Here is a 23,155-nt window from a genome sequence, read left to right as displayed (position 1 = left end):
TTGTGTGCATTTGGGCCTACTAATCTCATATCACTATCACATAAGGTGTCTTTTGAAAATGACTAGAGAATAGGAGTATATAAAACGTGAATTGTGTCACTTAGCATTCGCGATCAACTCATGAGCATCCATATACATATTACTGTTCACAATCATGTTATTTTCATTCTCAAATTGCCATGTCATCCCCCAGGAATCAAAACTTTACATTCTATTGTTTTATGTGCAAAGCAAAACCTTTTAAAGGTAGCTATGTTACTGTAAATAGCTTTCCTGGATTTGGACAAACTCTCTAGACCTGACCTGCCTATCTGCAACATTGGCTGATGCCACATATGTAGTATTTAATAGAAATGTTCCTACAAAATTCTTCTCTGATCATAGGCCCATTATGGTGACCTTTGGAGATTCCCCGGCACAGGAGTCAGGGCCGCTTGCTGTTACGATTAGAGACCTGTTGGTTGAAAGAGGCCGCTTTTCATGAAGTGGTAGAAGGGGCCTGGTAGGCAACGAATTACCAAGTTCAAAATAATGGCTTGGCGGGAAGACTGGCGCACCTGATGGTGGAAAATTGTTCGTGTACTCTTTGATCAATCAACAAGGATGGTACTCCAAGCCTACGATTCCAGGTCCGAGACATGTACAAGGCTACTGAAACTAGGCTGTGGCTTCGAGGCAGTTGGCCTTTGCAGCTTGCAATTGAACGGTTTAGTCTCGGCAAAGATCTGATGCTGCCCACCACAGTTGAAGCCACTCTACAAACCTGATTTTTCAAAGATGTATACATGTCTCTCTTCTGAGAGCAAAATGATATCTGAACTAATTTTCCATAGATACAGATACGTGGAATACCATCTCTCGATCCAATCTCAACGCCGTGACCTCAACTATTTTTCCCCACGAGTCTCCCTCCTCGATGGCCCCTTCTCCACGAGAAAAACGCTGCCGTGCACCATCGCACCCCATCGACCGTCTCAAAAAGGCCGCCTCCTTAACAAGCCTGAACCGGCCGCCGCCATGGCATTGCCAGACGAGCTCATCTTCAACTCCTTTATTGGCTCCCGGTGAATTCCGTGTGTTGGTTTTGGTGCGTGTGCAGGAAGTACAATGTGGTCCATCTCCGAATAGATTAGACCTGCAAGGTTCGGACTATTGGAGATGACATCATATGGAGGTGGGCACGAACACCTCCCACGAACATCTCCTTTGGCCGAAGTTTCCCTGTTGTTATCAATGGTTTCATGTACTTCTTGATCTCATTTAGGTCAAGCGATATTATCAGGGGAAAGAAATGAAGGCAATTCATATATATTTGTCGCCTTGCGTGTTGAGTAAACACATATGTTGGATATGTTTGTGATCTATATAGAGACCCCCAGGCCACTTTAGGATCCTTTGCGCTGAGTTTTTTCATGAAAACACAAAAGCCTTACGTTTCGATGCATTGATAGAAAAATGTTATATGTACAAGTCTAAGAAAGGACCAACACCCCCGCTATACAACTAAACCCAAAAAATCTAATCTAGGGAAGTAGTTGGCGAATATCCCGGGCACCCGCATCCACCCAATCTCGCGCCTCAGCTCTGATGTCATTGAACAAAGAAGTAGTGTTTGCCCATGCTTATATATATAACTCGTTTACCATGTAGAGGTAGATTGCAATAACATGAATTAGAGACATGCCAATTGCATTATCAACAACAACAACAAAAAAAAGGCATGTCTGACCATTGCTACATAACTCATTCATATGATTATATCAGGTATAAATAAATTACAATAACAGAAACTAAAAGTACGTTCATGGTATAAACAGAAAGAGTAGCACATGATGATGTGAACTTGCTACTTAAAAACAATATTGTGTTAGCAATCATGTCTAAATCCAGCTTATTTACATTTCGAAACGATCTAAAATCAAAGAACATCTAAACATTAAGCAAACATAACATAGAAAACAGTAAATTCAAGGCACACTTCAACAGATAGAAAGTACATGCACAGAGTTTATAGCAAATTGGTACAGAGACATAAAATCTAAACAAGATATAGATAAGATTGTGCAAAGACTAGAAGACATACAAATAATTGGAGAAATACCAATGAAGCCTTGGGATAAGAATTCCATAGTCTTAGTATATGCCATGTTAACAATGTTAGAACACTTTAAGCCAAAAATGATAATTATTAATTAACCGAAACACACGACTATGACGTAGACGCTCACATACATGCGCGTACACTCACCCCTATGACGCACACACGTACACTCTACCCTATAAGCACCTCAGGAAGACTGAGCCGGCGGATTAGATCTTGAAATTGACGAAGTTAATACAGACGTCTCGCTATCGACGGGAACGTTGTCTCCTACTTCCTCCGGTTCGGTATTCTGGGCTTACTAGGAATGGCACCACGACCAAGGTGCAAAACTATTGGCTATTCCTGTCATACGGTTCCACCAATCAGCTACCCCTTTTAATTTTCCAGCTAAGTACACTATTAAGGAGGGCATGTGATTTTCACACATCCATGGAGATCCCGTCTTGTATGTGCATGCATGGAAACCGGTTTCACACAGCCTAAAGAAAAGGAGAGAGGGGCATGCGCTGTGGCTGGGAATGATTCTAGGAGGCTATTAGTTAGGCAATTAATTAAGAGCGGGCCTTAATCTTTAGGTGTTTTGGAACAAATAGTTTTCCACTAGGAGCCCACAATACCGGACCGAAGGAGTACAAAATGAATATTCCGCCTTAAGAGACACATAAATGCCGACCCAGAGTTTGAACTCTGGTGGGCTGGGTACAACCACCCTCCTAACCACCCAACCTTATAATCAGCAAACATACACATTGTACGTACATATACGTCATGTTCAACATAAGCGGCCGCACAAGAATCCTGGCGACTACGGAAAAACGCTTCGTCTCCTAGAGGCGATTAGGGTTTTTCTAGTGAAGGCGGCGGCGCTCGGTGATCTCTCGCCGGGGCGCAGGGGGAAGGCTTCCATCGAAAACAGCGACATCTGCGTTGGTACGGACGTTGCTCTCCCGTGGTTCTCGGTCTGACAAAACTCGGAGCGATCAAGGGGAGGCCCTTGCGCCTCTGCCCGCTCTTGGTAGGGTATTTCCGATCCAGGGGTTTGGGACGTTCTTGTCATGGCGGCAAGTGAAGCAGCCTCTTCGGAGGAGAGGGGATCTAGGCCACCGGAAACGGGGGGCCGATCGGAAACCATTGAGGAGATGGTGGGTCGTCTGAAACTATCGGCGGCGGAATCACGAAAGGTTTGTATCGATGATCGAGAGGAAGGAAGTAGCCCATCTTGGGCGCTTGCCAGGAGGATTTGGTTCCCAGTCCAAAGGTCATTCATATCCAAACAATCTCTGCGGCACTCCGCCCTGCTTGGGGAAATCCTAAGGGCTTGATCTTCACTGATGGAGGCCCGAATTTGTTCATTGCTGAGTTGGCTTCTGAGAGAGATAGGGAGCGGGTCTGGGAGAGATCTCCATGGACTGTCAACAAACATGTTGTGTTGCTCGAGAATTATCAGAGTTGGCGGCGCCCATCTGAGCTGAATTTCGACAGGTTGCTATTATGGGTACGTGTGATCGACCTTCCGCTGAATATGGTCAATAAATTTCGGGGCACAAAATAGCAGGTGATATTCGAGATGAGGTAGTGGAAATAGACACTAGAAATAAGTTCAGTGGTTTCTTGAGGGCTAGGGTGTTCATAAACGTAAAGGAACCGCTACGTAGACGGATTGCTCTGGATTCTACTCTACGAGAAGCGTGTGATTGGTATGAAGTCTAATATGAACAATTACCCTATTTATGTTTCTCTTATGGTCTGCCTGGACATTCAACGTTGCAGTGTCCAACTCCAGCAGAGAAAGATGACAATGGCGAGTGGCCTTATAGTGCAAGGCTTCATGTGGTTGAGGACATGAAGAAACCAGGTTTTGGCCAGAAGGGAGGAGGAGGTGCTCAAGGCTTTCAAAACTCTACCGGTTCACATAGTCATTTTCAGGACCAGAGTGGGGAGCAGGCGGCTAGGTCTGGAAACTTCCAGACGGCTGGCCAGGGAGGAGGAAGCCGGTCCAAGGACCATTGTGGAGGCCAAGTAAAGCAGGTGTACCGTAAGTTAGATATGTCGGCCGTGGAGACTGATAATTCATGCTCAATGGTCTTGACAAAGGCCATGGTGGTGTTCGATGGGTCTAGTGGCAACAATAAAAGAGATACCAGGCCAGAACCACCACCAAATGCAGAAAAAGCGTCACCTGATCCTAAGAAGAAGAAAGTGTCATTCTCAAGTGAGAGTTCAATTTAGTCGGCATCGGCTGAGGCTCAGCCGCGCCGGGATCAATAACGTGCTTCAGTCTGAACTGTCGGGGGATGGGGAATCACTCGATAGTTTGCGAGCTTCGTAGCTTGACGAAGTATATGGAACCCACCCTGCTCTTCATGATGGAAACAAAGATCGAAGGGAAGAGGGTTGAGAAACTAGCGGGTGCACTTGGTTTCATTGGTGCATTTGCAGTAAGCATTGAGGGCCTTAGCGGCGGAATAGGATTGTTCTGGTCCGCTGAAGTGTCTGTGGATATTAAGAGTTTCAATATGCATCATATTGATGCGGTGATTAGTTCCAAAGATGGAAGTGGTTCTCCGGGGCGCTTCACAGGATTTTATTTTGAATCGAAACGGGAGAAAAGACACCTGAGTTGGACGCTACTCCGACGTCTCTACTTACTTCGTAAAATGTCGTGGCTATGCATGGGAGACCTCAATGAGACCATGTATGGGACGGAGCATTTTAGTGAGCATGCAAGGGAGGAATGGCAGATGCGAGCTTTCCGTGAAGCTACAGAGGAGTGTGAGCTGTTAGACCTTAGCTTCTCAAGGGCCCCTTATACCTGGGATAATCGTCAGGCTGGCTTAGCTAATGTGAAGGCGAGAATTGATAGAGCCTTTGGGGATATAACCTTGTTGCATTTGTTCCCGGGTATCAAGATTCGTCATGTGGATATGGTGGAGTCGGATCACTGTCGCTTAGTGGCCGAGCTTAGCACACATCAAGCACAGAATAGGAGGAGAAGTGCAAGACCTTTTCGTTATGAAAATGTATGGCAGTCCCATGGGGATTATAGTAAAATAGTGAAGGATCTTTGGCAAGGAACTCAGCGTGGTCAGGGTCTCTCGGGTCTGATGTCCTCGTTGAACATCATGCAAACAGGTCTAGATCAGTGGGGGTCAGTTCGGTAATTTTAAGAAGAAACTGGTGAACTTGAGGAGGGAGCTTGTTCGAATTAGGAGGCAATCTATGGGTCGAGGCCCATCGTATGAAGAATGGAAGATTATGCACCGTATCAGTGAAGTACTGCACCAAGAAGAAATTTGGGTTAAACAAGAGGCCCGAGTAAATTGGTTGAGAGCAGGGAATCGGAACATAGCCTTCTTTCATGCAAGTTGCTAGAAGGAAGAGGGCAAATACGATCACTAGTCTCCAAAAGGAAGATGGTACAAGGTGTGAAGAGCCAGAAGAGATAAATGCTGAAATACAATCCTTCTACCAACAACTGTATACGTCGCAGGGTGCTCCTGTAATGGCGGACTTGCTGAATCTTGTGCCGGCTAGGGTGTCGGATGAGATGCAAATGAACCTTGATAAGGACTTCACTGAGGAGGAAGTGAAACTTGCGTTGTTCCAAATGACGCTAGTATACTGTAATTCGTATGTATGTGTGAGTATATTTTGGAGTACTCTTGCTCAACCTCCCACATGCCATCTTCATGGATATGGTGACGTGGTGATGATAGGTGAGAAGTGAGAGGTGATAACCCATGGTGGTGGCCATCCTCGTCGTCGGTGACGGCATGGTGTTATTTCCGCACGTCGTCTTGACATGCCGGTGTGACCGCAACGGCATGGTCTTGTCCAGCTAACGTGAATGATGACATGAACATCAGTGTCATGGTGATGTTCGTAAAAAAATGGTCGGCGAAGTGGTGATGCTTGTGACCGGCGTGACCGGCGGTGTCATGGTGGTGTTCAGCGACGTGGTAGATGTGGTGATGTTTGTGACCGGCGTGAACGGCAGTTCCATGGTGGTGTCTGGCTCTGTGATCGCTGACGTGACAATGCTTGTGAGTAAGGTAAAATCACCATGTTACCATATAGGCGAGGCTACGAAAAGCATGCGACCAAGCAAACAAACTGGCATTTGGATACCAACTGATGCAGCCTAGATCACCAAATAAAGAGACTTTTCTGGCCGTGCCTTCGTATGAAACGCACAGTGACACTCTTCTCACTGGGGCAGTGACATTCTACTCATGAAAACTTGCTGTGTTGAGTTGCATAAGTAACGTGAAAACTTGAAATGCCGCGGGTGTTACTGAGTTCAAGAGAAGTACTAAGTACTACCTCAGTTCTTATTTAATCGACGCACGCCATCACGTGAAAGTACATTGGTATGTACCGCTCCACGTCGATTAAAACAGTACGGAGGGAGTAGTTTCTATACAGTGGAGCAGTATTTGGTCCCCAAAGACTTAGAAAAACAATTGTTCACGTAAGCTGAAAATTATCTATGAACTGAACTACTTACTAGTTCTAACTGGTACCTCCGATCGTCCCAGGAACATGGTTTGGCGGTTAGCTTTTACTAGTTCTACCTCCGATCAGGGTAGCCACCCGAACATGCACATGCACGTAAGCACGTCAATTAAAGATGATAGGATGTAGTACCAATCTAGCATTCATTTGCACATGGAATCTATGCCTAATAATAAAGGAGCTAAGGTTTCTGCCAAAAAAAATCGTCAACGTTTTTTTAGGACCGTTTTGTCCTCCCACTAAATCACATAATACACAGGATTAAATCACATAATACACAGGATACCACAGTACCGGTTCGGTTATATTTTTGCCCAGTGTGGTCTTTGCGCGGCCGACGGCGCTCCGTTCCCCTCCTCTTCCGGTTACCGCGCCCCACCCTCCTACGAGCGTTGACCAGAACTAGCCCCACCTGGCCTGATCCGGGAGAACACCATGAGCTGCGGCGGGGCAACAGCTAGCTTCAGATTCAAACCTCCACCGCGATTAGCGACATTGAGGGAGACGATGCTGGGAGGACCAGAGGGAGCCACGCCGTGGGTCGGCTGCGCTGTCGTTCGAGCCGTGCCGTTATCTCGGGGAACAAAATAGAAAGCCATAGATGTGGAGCTCATGACCCGGCCTGTACGGATTCATTGTGGGTTGACAAAGTTAGGAAGGAAACTCATTTGAGTGTGCTCCTTGCCCTTCCTAATCAAACTAATTGGCTGGATTTTCTTCATCTAAATTTGCATAAGTTTCAGAATTTATGGAGATTTCTGTTTTCTGGTTCGGTCACAGCGCGGCCACATCTCCGGCGAGGCATGTCTGGCAGGAGTAGCACCAAGTGAGGTCTGTGTTTCCTAGCCTGCTCCTGTTAGAGTTCACAAATCGATAGCGGTCCGGGCGTGGCCGTTCAACTCCAGCCACCAACTAGACAATGCCGCCCTAGCCTGGCACATTTGGCGCGGTCCGTCGTGGCCATCATCAACTCTACCGCTGGTAGCATCCGTTGCGGTGCACAACTCCTCAGGGAAGTGTGCAGCCGCTTCGTTGCGCACCACGGGTAACGAGTTGTGATCGATGGCACTGCCATATAATGGAGAACCACGCGAGCTTCCTAGACAGTATGATTCTGCTTGACGTGCAAAGCTAGCACTGGTAAGCAACTTAATATGCAGCCACTTCGTGTGACCAGACGCTGTCGACGGCGCCGACATGGAAAAGAACCACGCGAGCTTTCCTGGACAGTATTCATCTTGCCGTGCAAAACTAGCTAGCACCAAAAGCAGCTGGATTTTTTTTTAAAGCTGCTTCATTGATTCTGACGGAAGTGCAAGTTGGGCCTTTGGTTGTTATTCTTTGGTTTTGTGTGCAAAGGGAGATTCCCACACAATTGTAACATTTGCAACGACAGGAAGTACATATGCATTTGGATGTGAAGTTTGACTGCCCATTGATATGTCAGCCCTCAAATCCTGAAGTACCAATCCGGCCGAATGGATGGACGCCAGGCGCAGATTTCACGCAAATCTTATATGATGATTTCTTTAAAACAATTCCTTTGTAGGTGATGCTATTGCATTGCTTTAGGTTGCATTTTCATTTCGCCCAATGGTACTATGATTCATTTTCATTTATTATGTTTTGTTCATATAAATAGATTCGTGCATTTGTCTCTTTATTTTTCTATTTGGATATTCAACCGCAAACTTTTATAGTTAATTACAATATGTGAATCTGTGAATTTATCTTAAGATTATCATATGTATATTTGGAAATAAATTAAAACATTGTATAATAGTAGATCAAACAAAAAATCAAAAAGTTCAAAAAAGGTACTCCCTCCATTTCAAAATAATTTTCTAGAACTAGACGTGTATAGACATATTTTACTGTATAGATACATCTATTTTTGACAATTATTTTAAACAGAAAGGAGTAGGTTAAATAAAAAGATAGTAAAAATTAATGATTAAGATAAAAGGTCAAACTGAGGCTAGAATTATGTGGGTGATTTTGTTGCAAAAATTGGTCCTATATAAACAACTTTTGTTTAAACGTTTTTCTCTCCCGATGCAACGCACGGGCATTTGTGCTAGTAAAAAAAAGGGTAAATTGGTTTTATGCCACTCTCTATTCCACAGATTGCACATATGCCATTACAAAAATTTGACTTGAGGATATGCCACTCTAACTATCCAATACTTTTACTTATGCCATTTTTCTCCAATACATAAATGTATACCGTGTGCTGTACGTAGGATACTGTATACAGACTTTTTTTTTACCAGAGCTCGGTCAATTTGGAGGCCAACCACCCCGCTCGTGACCCAAATTGTGCCCGCTCGTCCCCAAATTGTGCCTGCTCGTCCCGCCCCCGACGAACCCTAAAGAAAGCGAAGGAGTGGAGGGCGGCAAGGCTGGCCGGCGTGGCAGTGGAAGGCGCCGCCGAACTCCGCCCGGGAGCCCCGCCGCCGACCTCCGCCTGCGAGCTGCGCCGTCGAACTCCGCCCGGGAGCCCCGCCGCCGACCTCCGCCTGCGACCTGCGACCTGCGCCGTCGACCTCCGCCCAGGAGCCGCGCCGCCGACCTCCGCCTGCGAGCCGCGCCGCCGACCTGCGCCCGGGAGCCGCGCCGCCGACCTCCGCCTGCGAGCCACGCCGCCAACCTGCGCCCAGGAGCCGCGCCGCCGACCGCGCGCCGGAGCCGCGCCGCCGACCCGCGCCCCAGAGCCGCGGCCAGCGCTGCTGCTGTGTGGGGCGGCGCCGCTCGTCGTCCCCTGCACTCGCCCGCCGCTCACCCAGCCGCACGCCCAGCCGCACGCCCAACACAAGCCCGCCTCTCGCCCGTGTGCAGAATGAATTCGGCTCCGGACAGCCCTTACGAGTGACTCAAAATCATCTCTACACCTGTGCAGAAATGACTCGAACTATAACAGTACAATCATATTGATCTTTATGATTTTCTGTAATTTTTTCAGATTTTTCTGAGAAGATTTTTTTTCGCCCAAAATTTGACAAATTTCAAACAGAAAATGTTTGTTTAACGATGCAAATCTGCCCAGAAATTGCTCAAAATGGAACAATAGAATCGTTTTGATGGTTTTGATTTTCTGAAATTTTTCCAGATTTTTCTGAGAAGTTTGAATTTTTTTCCAAATTTTGAATTTTTTGAATTTTTCGGGTGCCCAGACCTGAAAGTGCTACTTCCTTTTGAAACCAGGGCTATTATGGTAAATACTACCGTACACACTGAAATACATATAATTCTTGAACAGTTATCCTTTGAGGTGTACAAAGTGGCATGGATGAAGGTATTGGATAGTTAGAGTGGCATATCCTCAAGTCAAATTTTTGTAATGGCATATGTGCAATCTGTGGAATAGAGAGTGGCATAAAACCAATTTACCCTAAAAATAATGGGCACAACTCTCAGAAAGCAACATGTAATGTACTTCGTTCCCTTCCATTCAAACGGCCACTATATTTGATTCAAAAACGGCACATAAAACATACACCACAACATAAGTCTTTTTCATTCAAACGGCCATTATATTTGATTCAAAAAGACACATAAAACATACAACATAAGTCTTGTAAGCTTGCAGCGACGTTATGCTGCGAGAAAACTGCAGATTGCACTCTATTCTGTACCCAAAATTGAGGAGCGGTGATCAGCCGAGCACCAACTGACTCAATAGGAAAAAAAGGGGGAAAAGCCTCATCAGTCGAAATTCATCTCACTTGTTTCGCTTTCACACTTTATCAGTTATCTACACTACACTACACACCACCCAATAATCGGTTCCAAACGACTGGCTCTTTGTTATTGTACCTCTTCCTGTATAACATTTCTCTTCCTGCGACCGAAACCACATCTACAGATGAATTCAGGGACTGGCCCATCGGACCCAGCAACCCAAGGATGCTCAGCTGCAGCCTGCAGAGTGATACGCTCTGCTGGATCTGCAACAAAACCAAGTGCAAAAAAGGAAAAAATGCTGTTAATTGAGCACATCTTTTACTATATGCATATATAATATAATCAACTTTTTGGAAAATAACCTTTGCAGAGCAGCCTTTGTATCAAATCAGCAAGTTCAGGGCTCATGTCAGCAGTAATTTCTACTGGATCATTGACAATCTATTCCACAGCAGCGACCTTCATGAGTTTTATGCACCAGGAAAATCAAAAGGAAAAGGAAGCAAGTTATGTCAGCACCTTGTCATATGTTTCCTGCAAAGTATCCCCCAGAAATGGATAGCGCCCGGTAATCATACAATACAGAGTAACACCAACCGCCCATGTATCAGCTGCTCTACCATGGTAGGCTGAACCTGCAGGGAAGGGGCCAGAAAATGGACAAGGAAAATTAGTAATTCAAATCAACAGTAGATGAACCAGAATCGTTGCACTTATACTTATTGGCATTGCACCCATAACCCAGCCTTTGGTTGCTTACAGTTGCACCATAGTCTTATCCAGATGTACACTACTAGTGGTGGCCTCATTTTTAGTGTGTGCCTGTTGAGTGTTTTGGGCTACGGGTTCCTGTATCTTTGTGCACAATTTTGAAATCATCTACTCCTCTGTTCCTAAATATAAGACGTTTTGGGAAATTTGAACTTCCAAAACGTCTTATATAGGAACAGAGGTAGTAGATGCGAAGGATCTACAGTACCACTACCAATATTCAAAAAATCAATTCCTATAAAGAAAAATTGGCTGATTGTGCATGCTGTTTTTACAACTCAAATCAAAGTTATGTAACTGTACCTTGACAGCACTCCGGTGCAGTGAAAACAGGAGTACCTGGAGATCTCCAAAGCATATCATCATCATCCTGAAATATAATCAAGTACCACATTATGTAAAGCACCAAACTCTGAGGCTCGACAATCCTACTAAAAAATAGTTCTACAATAATTAATCAGCAGACAACATTGTCTACTCAAGAAACCTTCAAAATTCTCATAAAGGCATGAAGTAACGTTATTATTCAAGTTCACGATTTGCAATCTTAGATTCTAGAAAGTATAAACCTCCAAATTATACTCTGTTGGAACAGAGCAACAAAACCACACAGTATGCAATAATCTCTTTTGCAGTAAAGCTGCCATTGGGTAGGGTATTAGTTATTCAAATTCAAACCCAAGCCCAAAATTACCAATATCTATCTTTTTTTTAGATTGTCCATACCAAAAATAAATGGGTATTACCCAATGGATTTGGGCATACCCATGGGTGGTGGAGGAGATAAATGCAGCAAGCAGCAACCCAATGATGTGTGTTCAGGTTGGCTACAGTTCAACACGGCTTTTGCAGCAGCAATAGACAAACCATTGCGCACCATGCTCTCGCTTTGCGGCCGTCTCCAGCTGACAGAGGATTCCGCATCGTGGCCAACGGCTTGCTGCTGTTCTCCATGGATATGGCAGAGGATCTCAGCGGTCGGGCCCTTGCACTCCGCATGATGAGCGCGTGCAGTATCTTACCTTGCCTGTCTGTGCCCAAACGCATGGACCTTGGCAAGTTCCCAATCCTTGTACTCGACAACCTCAAGTTCACCGAGTTTCTGTTCGGCCTCATCAGCACCGGCTACACATTCTCCGGCTACACATTCTGTGGGTGCTCAGGTGATCATCCCAGCATAGCCGCAGCGGAACGAGCAACTGACTAGCGTCGAGCGGAGTCAACGGCAATGACGGTCCAGCGTCAAGCCACGGATTAGATTGATCTTGATGAGGATCGAGAGAGAAGCAGAGGGGACGGACTTGACGGTGCATTGTTTGTGTGGTTAGATTAGATTAGATTAGATGTGAAGGAGACATACAGAGACTTCATATGTATATTACAGGTGAAACATGGGCAAGTGAGTATTAACATATCCATACCCAGTTTAGAATGGATAATGATGTTTGTGTCCATACCCTACCCAAACAACACGGGTATGGGTTTGGATGTGGTTGTTTGTTACCCAAGGGCAGGTTTATTTTGGAGGTCCACTCAACTCAAAAACTTGACCCTGACAGTGAGAATACAATTTACTGGAAATAGTAAAATTACAAGATAAAGAAATAACCTCAAAAATCTGGCTAACACTGAAGTCCCCTATCTTCACATTGCCAGTACTTGTGACCAATAGATTGTCCGGTTTAATATCACCATGAATAATGTTCTGCATTCCAAAAACAAGAAAAGTATACATAGGTAAACGGATAGCTAGAACAACATGCATATCCATGAGAGCGTGCAAATGTATGAAGTAGGGACAAGAAACAACAACAAGCATCTATTTAAGAAGCGCAAATTTGTGGCGTGTTATGTGAACTTTTGGAAGCAATCTGTTACCACGATCCATTATGTACCAAAGTGCATGCATAGATGCATATACTGAATTAAAACTCAAGGGGTGAATATGCCCATTATGAATAATTGGATGACTATCTGGAGCTTCAGACACATTTTTTAATGCATATTAGTAATATTACCATCCTAATTATTAGATTCCACATTTATTAGAGGTAAATACAATCAGCAAACCATAAAACCATAAATAAGATCATCATAATCTAGAAGAAAGCAGGTTCCACATCTCCCTTGTTTTTCTATCTTAGCTTTAAACTGTGCATCGGATTTTTTTTCTGCAAGACACTCAACTACCAGGCTATTCAGTGTGCTCAAAATATGTAAGCTGAATGCTCAAGCCCAAACGTTTCTACGAAGGCAGAACTCATTTATATACAAAAGTAAGTAGATTGAAAAATATCATGTATCCTTCATAAAGCATGGCGTGAGCATTATACAAAATCCAAGATAATGTTTGCATTTGCTATTAGACAGAAAAAATTAGTAAGTAGCTAGAACAAAAATGGACTAGCAGTCCAATAGTAATAGTATGATAGAATTTCACGCTGAGCATCTGAGCTTGCTGGTAAGCTTTGCGCAAACATTACTAAGTTCAGTGGAAGGGAGAAAGCACGCTAAAGCTAAAACATGCTGCTTCAAATATGCACAAACATAACCAAGTTCAGTGGAGGGGAGAAAATACGTGAAAGCTATAGCATGCTGCTTCGAATAATAATTGCCTTACAAACTTATTAGATTTTCAAGTATCTTTCTTGAAATTCCTATTTGATAAGATAAAAGTGCTGATGAAATAGACACTACTACAAAAAAAATTAGCACAAAATTCATCGAGGTGGATTGTTTCTAGGGGAAAAAAATAAAATCTTACATGAGCATGAAGATACATAAGACCAGAGATTATGTCCCGCAAGTACTTCCTTGAAGTATCTTCTCCTAAACCATCACCGCAGACCATTTTCCCTTCAACATACTCAAGAACTGCCAATGCAAAGGGAAAAGATCAAATTTCTATTGTATAAAATATTGACAAAGATGCGAACAAGCCCAGTAAAATAATGCCATGTGCTAGACTAATAAAGAAAAATAAGAGAGCATCAATAAATACCCATGTAGAATTTATCTGTGTTTGGGTCATCAATCACCTCAATGAGATTTACTATATTGGGATGATCCAACATTTTCATGAGGGATACCTGTCGCCAATGCAATAAAAGGGGATTTAATTAGACAATTAGATAACAAATAAGGTAGTTGATTCTCAAGTAAAATAAGGAAACAGGGTACACTGTACATATGCAGTATTTGGCAAATGGTACTGATAACATGCTTCTGCATTTTGACAAGAATTGAATAAATCTTTAGTCTGCTATATGATGCTATCTACTAAATCCTTTGAAGCATCCCAATGGCAATTTACTACAATTCAGATTCTTGATAACTGAAGGGCGGGCCTTCCGCAGTGGCAAAGTATCTCCACTTGTGTCCTGGAGGTCCTGGGTTCGAATCAGCCTCCTTGCATAATAAAATAAAATGCAAGGGAAAGGCTGCCTAGAAATACCCTTCCCCAGACCTCACAATGTGTGGGAGCTTTCAGCACTGGGTACGCCCTTTTCAGATTCTTGATAACTAACATCGGAGTCAAGTGAAATTGAAGATAAAAAATGGTAGCTCGTAAGCTTGAAATAAACAAAAGACACATGCTAAATGGTGCACGCTCCGACAAAATAATCTTCTGTAGCAAGTACTAACAAACAGTGATTAGTAAGACTGATCAACTTATGGGCAAAAGATAGTGTTAATTTTTTCAAAGCTAACACTGCTATGTCCCCAAAGAACTTTGCACATGCCATAAGAAAACAGCGAAGTGACAATTATTGTACAGACAAATACTATAAGTAAGTTACTCACTTCCCGCAGAACATCTGTCATGGCCGTTTCTGACCGTACAACACGCACTTTCAACATGTACGGTTTATTCAACACCTGAAACAGAACGGCAAATGCTACAACTCCATCAAGTAGACATAGCACTATGCAACATGCACACAAAGAATGCCAAATTAATGGCGCTGAACAAGAAAAAACAAAGTTATGGAATTCAAAGATGGCGAATAGTGATGCAAGCGGTTCTCAGAACTAATTATGCAAAGAGTACATCATATTACATAGACATGGAAAAATTAATAAGTATGGGACAAAAGTAGCACATCATGAGATTTAATAAGAAAAATGTCATCAAAAAATTTCCGCAATCAACACCATGGAAGTGGTTAATAAAAAAAGGCTGATCCCAGGAAAACAGTGGAAAGCATTACCTTTACTGCATATAACTTCCCATCTTTAATGTTTCGATACAAAACCTTTTTAAGAAACAAAAAACAAGAGAAAAGGAATTAGCCATCCAGCTACCCAAGGAAGTTCATTAATAGCACATTTAAGCTCTTACCACTTTGCCATAGCTTCCAGCACCTATCTTGCCCATGTGAACATACTGATTGATCATCTTACTGCCAATTTCGTCCTAAAACATGCCAAAAGAAGAAAAAATGTTATTATGCTGCTCAATTCAAAAAGGTAAATGCTCTCATACAACTCTTTAGCCATTCATTACACACGGAATATGTCATAGCCACGAAAACTCAGTCAAGCTCTTAGGTCACTGGCCAGAATAGTGATCGCCAGATAGAACTATGGGTCTACAATAATCCCTGTATGCTATGAATTACATTCAGTGGATCATGTGTAATATGATTCATGTTTGTTCACAACCAGTTGGCTCCAAAATTAGATCAATCATTAATCAACAAAATGCTAAAATTTATACCTATTCCAAAAATAAAAATTTAGAACTCATAATCGGACAGTGTTACCTACAAGAAAATATTTCCACAGATGGACCTTCAAAAACAGAAACATGAGCAGAAAGATACCGTTAAAAGTTGAAGTCTAAGAAGACGGTACCTCTGACCGAAACACCTTCTTAGTCTCCTTAACCAGGCTTTCTCTACACGCAAAGCCATTCTGCGCCCTTGTCAGGATAATATCTTCAGACTTCTTCCGAGGCGGCTCGTCGTCACTTTCATGATGGTAATCGACATCATCTCTCTCGTAGAAACTCGCGTTGGCATCATCTCCGTTATTATAGAAGCTTCTGTCGATATCAAGGTCATCCCCATTGTAGAAGCTTCTCTCGGGGTCATCCCCGGTGTAGAAGCTCGCGTTGAGATCTTCTTCGCTGGACTGGCGCTTCAGCAAATCCTTAGAGAGCATAGCGTCGGTGGACCGAGGCCGGGCTACCTTCGCGCTGCTGCGCTTCCTCAGGAAACTGAAGCAGCTGCAGCAGCCTATGTCCGTTAGGTCTGCCATTGGGAGCGGTAGGCGGCAGAAATAATACAGGATCAGGGCCGCTGAGGGCCCGTGATCTGTAGGGGCCCAAATCTGTGGGTGACTTGTCCCGGAGCTGGTCGGAGGTGAGTTGGAGGTTGAGTTCGACCTGGGGGCGGCGAGCTGGAGGCCGAGGTCGAACCTGGGCGGAGGCGAGCTGGAGGCTGAGGATGATCTGACAGCGGCGAGACGGGGTGGACGGGTCCGGCGGCGTCGATCTGCTGGCGTAGCAGGACGTGGCCGGCCGGGGAGGTGGGCGGCAAGGGGGCGGGCTCGCGGCGGGGATGGGAGGTGGGAGTCGCCGGCGGTGGGAGGTGAAACCCTAAGCACGGGAGATCTCGGGAAAAGGGGAGAAGAGGGGAAACGGTGCTGGCTCGGGTGTGATGTCAGGTGGCCACGCGATTGGACTGCTATTTTCTGAAAGAAAAAAATTATTTTGTAATTGGACTGCTATATAGTCTGAAAAAGTATTTTGTAGAAAGTCGCGACTAATCTAAAGATAACATTCTTACACCGAACAGAGGCTTCTCATGTCACATGTGGTACGAACCGTCGAAAGAAGCGATGTAACGCAATCCTGGTCATCCATTGACTTCTCTTATCTCTCGGTGACGTACACATATGATAGCTACCGTGAGTGACTGCTGAGGGCTTGCTTTCCGCGGGCTCGAATGTCAGTGATTTGAGCTACGTGGTGTTGTGTGGAAGATGATAAAGGAGGAGAGATGACAAAAGCCTTTACTACAAGGTACTCACACCTATTGCTTGAGTGGAAAACGCCTTCCCTTGGCTGCCACCGCAGCCAGGTCATCCACATGGTTGCCCTCCATGGGAGGCGCCTTGGAGGCAACCGACTCCCATCATATTCTAGGCCAGCGGCTCCTAGCAGTGCTCGATCCCATCCATGAGTCGCGTTTGGTTGGATAGGCAAGTGAGTTGAGATCCAATTGGAACACCACTTACTGGTATATGCCGAATCCAGCAACACCGAGCGAGATCCAACTGCTACAAACTTGTTCAAATGGCCGCCAACTATGCATCTTCCCTCTCACTAGCTTCTCCCATCATCAAAAGGACAAATTTGATTCGCGTAGAGGGTTTTGGATGCACAATCGTGGGCAACACTCGATCCAATGAACCAGTGACACGACTTAAGGGATTTTCGCGAGGAATTGATTGAACTGAATCACACTAAATTCACCAACCATCACCATGATTTTACCGTTGAAGATCTACCAGCCCAACGATTGGTGACCTATGATACCAATTGTGACAATCACTTTGGCCGCGAGAATTACATACAGAAAGAGGAAACAGGAAAGCCGAGCGAGTAGAGAGGCTTGACCACGATACTATTTCTATTCATTTAGTTCATGTCTTTACCAGAATACCCCTTGCTCATATATGCCCGTTCTCTCCACTGCTGCATACCCATTAGCCTGGACAGTCGACTCCTTCTTAGCCACACCAGATCCAACCTCTCTTGCCGCCTGCCTTGCTGGCTGGCTACGAGTTGTGCTACGATGAAGCATGGATCATGTAGAGAGTAGATTCGTGTTTGTCTTTGGCTTTATGCTAGTTGTTGACTTGATGTCACTCTATTTCTTCCTCCTTGGATAGCTTCCGATGACACCCAACAACGCCGGATCTAGGCAACTCCCCTCCTACAGTCTATGTCCATGGTGGATATGTTGAAGTGTTGGAGACGACCATGGCCATTTCAATAAAGTCGTTGGTCTGGTGTTCCTCTTCTGGATCAGCATCACCTCTTCGAGATTTCTTCTCCTGGTAAGCCATGGTGGTGAGGGGATGGGACTGGCAAAGTGTTATATTTTAGAGCTAGAGGAAGACAGGGAGTTTAGTTTGTGCTACAATCTGAAGAATACTACACGGTGCTCATGTTCGTCGCTGGATCCGTGGCCGATAGGGCGACATCTCCAAGCGCCAAATTTTGGCGTTTCTTCAACCTCCTATTTTTTGAACATGGGTAGGTTCCGGAGGGACCTAGAAGCTTGTATTAAGCGGTGGCGTCACAATTACAGGAAGGACTACAAAGTAAAAAAGAAATTATAACCCAGTCCTCCAGAAAAGCACAAAGGACCCTAGAAGAAAACAAGAAACTCAATCAGGTCCCGCTCCTTCTCCGCCGCTACCACACCTCTCAGCACAGACTAGCGCCTCATCGCCGGGAACGAAACCACTTGGGGTGGTGCACCGGGAGCTCTCTGTGTTGGAGTAGAAGGGCCTCCGCAGTGGCATCATGGCCTGGAGGTTGATGTAGACCTGCAGTCGCCGGCCGGAGTACACCGTCACTGACGAAGGAGGAGGGAGTGGTCGCCCTACGACTAGTTCAGACGGCTGCCTACCAAGGATAGCCGTGGAAAGACTCCCGAGAGTTGCTTCAGTACTCCCCTGGCATAGATCCAGGAGCAGACAAATGGAGATTTGGGGCTTCAAGCCGTTCTCGCCACCATGGCGAGCACCGAGCAGGAGGCACAACCATGAGCCGCCGCCTTGGATCTGCACATAGCTGCAGCCATGGCCCCAAATCCTAGATCCAGGACCCTGACCTCATCATCAAGCTTATTCTTGGACAGGGGAAGGAAGATCTTGAGCAGTAGCCACCAGCACCACGCCGCTGGCACCATCAGGATCTCCATCACCGGCCAGCCAGCGCCGCTTGGAAGCGCGAGGATCTCTCCATCCACCGGCATATCGCCAAACTCCACCAGGGGAACAGAAACTACACCTAAGCTACTATATACAGAGGGGGACCAGCCTCCCCTCTCCCAGTCACTCCGGCCGGCGAGGCCGCCGAAGGAGAGGGAGAGGGGAGCCGGCGGAGAGGAAGTGACTCTCAAGGTACTGTTCACTCACGAGAGAGGAGGAGGGGGAATGAGCGCTCTTCAACCTCCTATGTGGAGGTCGCTTTTGGAGACACTCCTCGGCCTTCAACATCTTGTCATCCCCAAGTGTGCGTCCTCGGTGGCATCATATCTGGCTAGGAAGACCAAGGACTAGATTACTGATAAACTTCCAAGTGCAGGGGATCACTGCAGTAAAATTCGGTAAGTATTTAAGTGTCGAACCCACAAGGAGCTGAAGGTAACTATCTATTCTCTAAAACCCTATAACCCGCTTATATGGCCTTCTATGCAAAGCTAGAAGATATGGTTTATGTGTGAGGAGGCTTTTACTGTGAAACTACAAGTGCTGAAATCAAAATGTAAGAAGTAAAACTAATGCAACAAAAGTAATGTGCAATAAAGTACTATGATATGAAGTGAAGTGAAATAGAGTAACTCGAGAGAGTAATTGTTCTAGCAAATTGCTACGTCATTTGTGTGGTTGTCATAATTAGTGAAGCATAAAGATAGTCTTTTTATAGTTTCTTCTAAAGAGGAGTCATAGATAGGTGAAGCCATAGACATGTGCAAATACACCACTAATGATTGATCCTAAGGCCATGGGTATGAGCAAACAAAGGAATTATTAATACATAAAGTTCAATCACCGTTGTAAGTTTAAAGGTCCCCCAAGTTATACTCCATGTTTGATTAACCATGAATTAATACAACATGCATCTAAGAATTGGGACATGGTTTCTGTCAGGCTCCAGCTGTCCCTCATCCTATCAACATGCAACGGTGACAACCTTATGCATCCCTCAACATATGTGTGCACTTATATATTAGTACAAAAGATCATCATAAAAGATAACAAATACTTATATGCAACCATCAAAAACTATCTCACAATTGCCATGAACAAGTCACTACTCAAACAAAGACACGGAGACACAAAAACTATGGAAATTTGATAGATTGCAATACACATCATGTTTGTCAAGAGATTACAAAAGGCTAGATGAAGATGTTGATGTAGAAGTTGATGAAGAGGTGCAGCACGTGAAAGAGATGGCGGTGAAGATCCGCGTGGCAGTGGCCACGGGAGGCGGTGGCACCCGGCAGCAGCACTCCGACGGCGCGGCTCATGGAGGGGCGGCGGCTGCCCTTGGGGGCAGCGCCCCCTTGACCCTTCTTCTTCATTGGACTTGGTGATGGTGTCGATGAGGCTCTCTCCCTCCTTGGCGGCTGCCAAGGAGGAGGATTTTTGTCACAATGTATGGGGGCCTCCAAAACAAGGGTTTCTCCTCAATATATAGAGGTAGAGATGCAATCTTGGCCATGGGATGTGATACATTCGATCCGGATTACAGATTGTAGTATGATAAGCTTTTTTCCTAGAAGGCCTAGGTTTAATCGAACCTTGGGAAGCACTGTAAAATGGTGTAAAGGAAATGTCTACAAGACTTGCTAGTGTAGTTTATCTTGAGTTTACTGGACCTATCTAGTTTAATTTTAAGGGGATTGTGCTCAATGATGGAAATAGCCAGGGTTAAGGTTTCACCTACAACTATGCATAGATATATAATTAAAGTACATATGTGTAACAAATAAAATAGAGATAAGAGATTTGTGAGTAGCACATCCGTAAATACTCTTGCCCCTAAAGCCATAGGTGACAAGAGCCTAATGGTCCAACCACTGTTCTTACAGCCGCAATCAATAATAGTTATTAAGTAAATGAATACATACCAAAGCCTTAAGCCAGATGATTGTCCCATGATCCCGAATGAATCACTAAACATGTACCGTTACTTTCCCATTTCTGTCACTGAGATTTCGCGGTAGCACGTCGTTCTCTACTCAGCTCACCTCTTCCCTTGATCAACTCGAATGATATGAACGTTGCGAGGATTCACCCCAACCCGCAGCCCGTGAGGACTACTCACACATAATATCAAGACCAAATACAAAGATAGAAATCATTGTGCAAAATACTTAGATTTAAATCACAATATTTTTACAATGGTCGCTAATTCTCAAGGAGATATCTATTACAATGGTGATGGTTATGGCTATGGAGGAGATGGGAGATTGGATGGATAAATTATGGTGATGGATCTCCTTCGGTGTAGTGCAAATGGATCTCGTGGATGGCGGCTCTGTTTGTCAATGAATGGCTCTCTTTTCAGCATCGGTCCCTTCACAAACTTTATAGGGTTTGGCTTCGGGAACGCAACGGCGCATGGTACGGGCAGGGCTTGATCGTATGAATTCCTATTAAATCTCCTGGAACCACCTTTCCGAGCGTAGTCAACTTTGCCATGCTCCTGACACAATTTTGTTCAGTAATTGCAGGTCCACTTGTCATTATGACGTGAATTCCTACACATCATCCAAAAATAGAAGAGATTGCATATCTTTGACAAGTTGAGAGGTCAACTTAGTCAATTTCTTAACTTAGCTAAGGTTTAAACGCGAGAAAATATAGCGTATTTCACAGCCATCAGGATGGATGCCCCTTTGATCCAAGGGCTCTTGGGCAGCTCTAGAATCTTCCTTGGACTCCTCTCCGAACTTTATGATTCCATAAAGTCGTGGTTTGGCCAAATCCATCAAATATGGCAAGAGTTTGTATCAATCACGTCACCAATTTTCGAGTTTCCGAAACTGCCTTTGTACCCTTTAGTATTATGGTTCCAGATTCCGCATAGGAACTCCGCTTGGGGAGTTCTTTATGTAAAATTCAGGATACGGAAATTCCCCACAACTTTGTCAGTTGGCACTTTTTCATTTGACGTTGTCTTCGAATCTGATTTGGGTGATCTTTAAAAAGTATTCTACAGGGACAGATTTCAGGAAACTCTAGATTTCACCATAATGATCGGTTTCCTTCCATATTTGTCTATTTTCTACGCAACAAAGTTTAAAACAAGAACTTGTCCACTTTTGCAACTATAAATAGGTTAATTAGTTCCAATAAATATGATAAAGTTGCAATATAATAAGGATTTTAGTACAATAAACTACAATGTTCATGTATGCATTTTACATGCATCAATTACTTTTTCATATTTTCTTCTAGGGTCCTATGTGCAAATTTCTAGGAAAATGTTGTATCTTGTTATTTTTATTAGGGTTCTATGTGTAAAATGTATCCCACTGGCAATCATATAATACAACATTTGGGGTCCTTCTAGACCCCTCTTCCCGTTCAAAAATGCCCATAGTACAGCTTCTCCAGCTAGCTATTTGCTCATGGTAACGATCACATGTTCACAAGAAAAACACTTCCCCGTAGTCGGGGGACGGAACACTTCGTGTCCTCCAACTTCTCCAAGTGACAAGTGTCTAGCGGATCCACATAACACTGACCGTCTTATCTATTTCATTCTTTCTAGTCTTCTTCGTCCTCCACTCGTTCCACATTATTCCCCCATCGATTCCTTCCTCTTTCTCCTAGAGAGCCCGCTCACCCTCCCGGCCACTCACTGCTCGCGCGGCCATCGCCGCCCCCACCCACCCTCCCTCGCCACTTGATGCTGGAATTTGCCTGCACCGAGAAGATTCCCCGTGCCCCATCCATGATAGAAGCTTCATATGCACCGGGCCCCCATCTTGATTGCCCAACGTCCGCTCATGATGCTCCAACGTCCGCTCATGATTGCAAGTGCACATGTAGATTTAGCTAGTTTGGCGAATCTAGCTCATTTTGTTAGGGTGTGGAAGACCTTCTTGGGATGTTTTTTTTTGTTTTTTCTATATAAGACATATGGGTTGGGCCAAATCTTAGGGTGGGGACTGCCCCATTCTTCCACCTTGCTGGCTCCGCATTTGCTAGTTTCAAAATAAGAGTATCTATCCCACAAATACCCCTCTTTACTCTTCACCAAAAAATGCCTGGAAGCTGTCCTTGAGTGTAATAATGTTTTGTAGATAAAGAAATGATAAATTA

The 23,155-nt window shown here is 44.6% G+C and overlaps 2 protein-coding genes across 2 annotated transcripts; one reads left to right on the top strand and one right to left on the bottom strand.

Moving 5' to 3' along the window:
• The first annotated feature begins 4,398 nt into the window (after positions 1-4,398).
• LOC139832315 (uncharacterized) lies at positions 4,399-5,265 on the top strand. The gene has a single exon (XM_071822046.1). It carries the CDS (start codon positions 4,399-4,401, stop codon positions 5,263-5,265), a length of 867 nt encoding a protein of 288 aa, XP_071678147.1.
• A 4,848-nt stretch (positions 5,266-10,113) lies between these two features.
• Positions 10,114-16,739, bottom strand: LOC127308675 (serine/threonine-protein kinase GRIK1). The gene is made up of 11 exons (XM_051339567.2): positions 15,932-16,739; positions 15,417-15,491; positions 15,286-15,330; positions 14,879-14,953; positions 14,076-14,163; positions 13,839-13,948; positions 12,684-12,779; positions 11,378-11,444; positions 10,823-10,938; positions 10,666-10,744; positions 10,114-10,566 (listed from the first exon to the last, which is right to left on the bottom strand). The coding sequence occupies exons 1-11, from the start codon at positions 16,334-16,336 to the stop codon at positions 10,427-10,429; spliced, it is 1,296 nt and encodes a 431-aa protein (XP_051195527.1). The 5' UTR covers positions 16,337-16,739; the 3' UTR covers positions 10,114-10,426.
• Positions 16,740-23,155: the final 6,416 nt, after the last annotated feature.

The sequence above is a fragment of the Lolium perenne genome, chromosome 6 (genome assembly GCF_019359855.2).
Source record: "Lolium perenne isolate Kyuss_39 chromosome 6, Kyuss_2.0, whole genome shotgun sequence".
Lineage (NCBI taxonomy): Eukaryota > Viridiplantae > Streptophyta > Magnoliopsida > Poales > Poaceae > Lolium > Lolium perenne.
Note: the sequence above shows the minus strand (reverse complement) of the source record. Positions and strands in the feature narration are given on the sequence as shown.